At 29.2% G+C, this 260-nt stretch overlaps 1 protein-coding gene across 1 annotated transcript in view; it reads right to left on the bottom strand.

The window, feature by feature from the left end:
* LOC119591311 (elongation of very long chain fatty acids protein 4-like) overlaps positions 1-260 on the bottom strand; it is a gene marked incomplete in the record, with an annotated part of 5,762 nt that overhangs the window by 4,341 nt on the left and 1,161 nt on the right. Inside the window, 1 exon segment of the mRNA XM_037940037.1 lies at positions 93-178. Within this exon segment, the coding sequence (XP_037795965.1) occupies positions 93-159 (67 nt within the window).

The raw sequence follows: 260 nt of genomic DNA, 5'->3' as shown, positions 1-260 counted from the left end.
CTGTAAATAAACAAAAGTATACATATTCTTGAATTTCACACAGCTGCATATGTTTGCAAATAACATTTAAAAGAAGTAAATCATGTACAAACCTGACAATGAATCCGCCCATTTATAAAGGTCCTGAACATGAATAATTTTCTCCTTAAGCACCTCCATTTTTACGTTGTTTTATTTCCTGAAATGAACAAAAAATAAACATGAATATCTACCTGCATCACTTTAGAAAACATAAAATATGTTTTCAATACATCCTCACA

Source organism: Penaeus monodon, chromosome 28, assembly GCF_015228065.2.
Source record: "Penaeus monodon isolate SGIC_2016 chromosome 28, NSTDA_Pmon_1, whole genome shotgun sequence".
In the NCBI taxonomy this organism is placed as follows: Eukaryota; Metazoa; Arthropoda; class Malacostraca; order Decapoda; family Penaeidae; genus Penaeus; species Penaeus monodon.
Note: the sequence above shows the minus strand (reverse complement) of the source record. Positions and strands in the feature narration are given on the sequence as shown.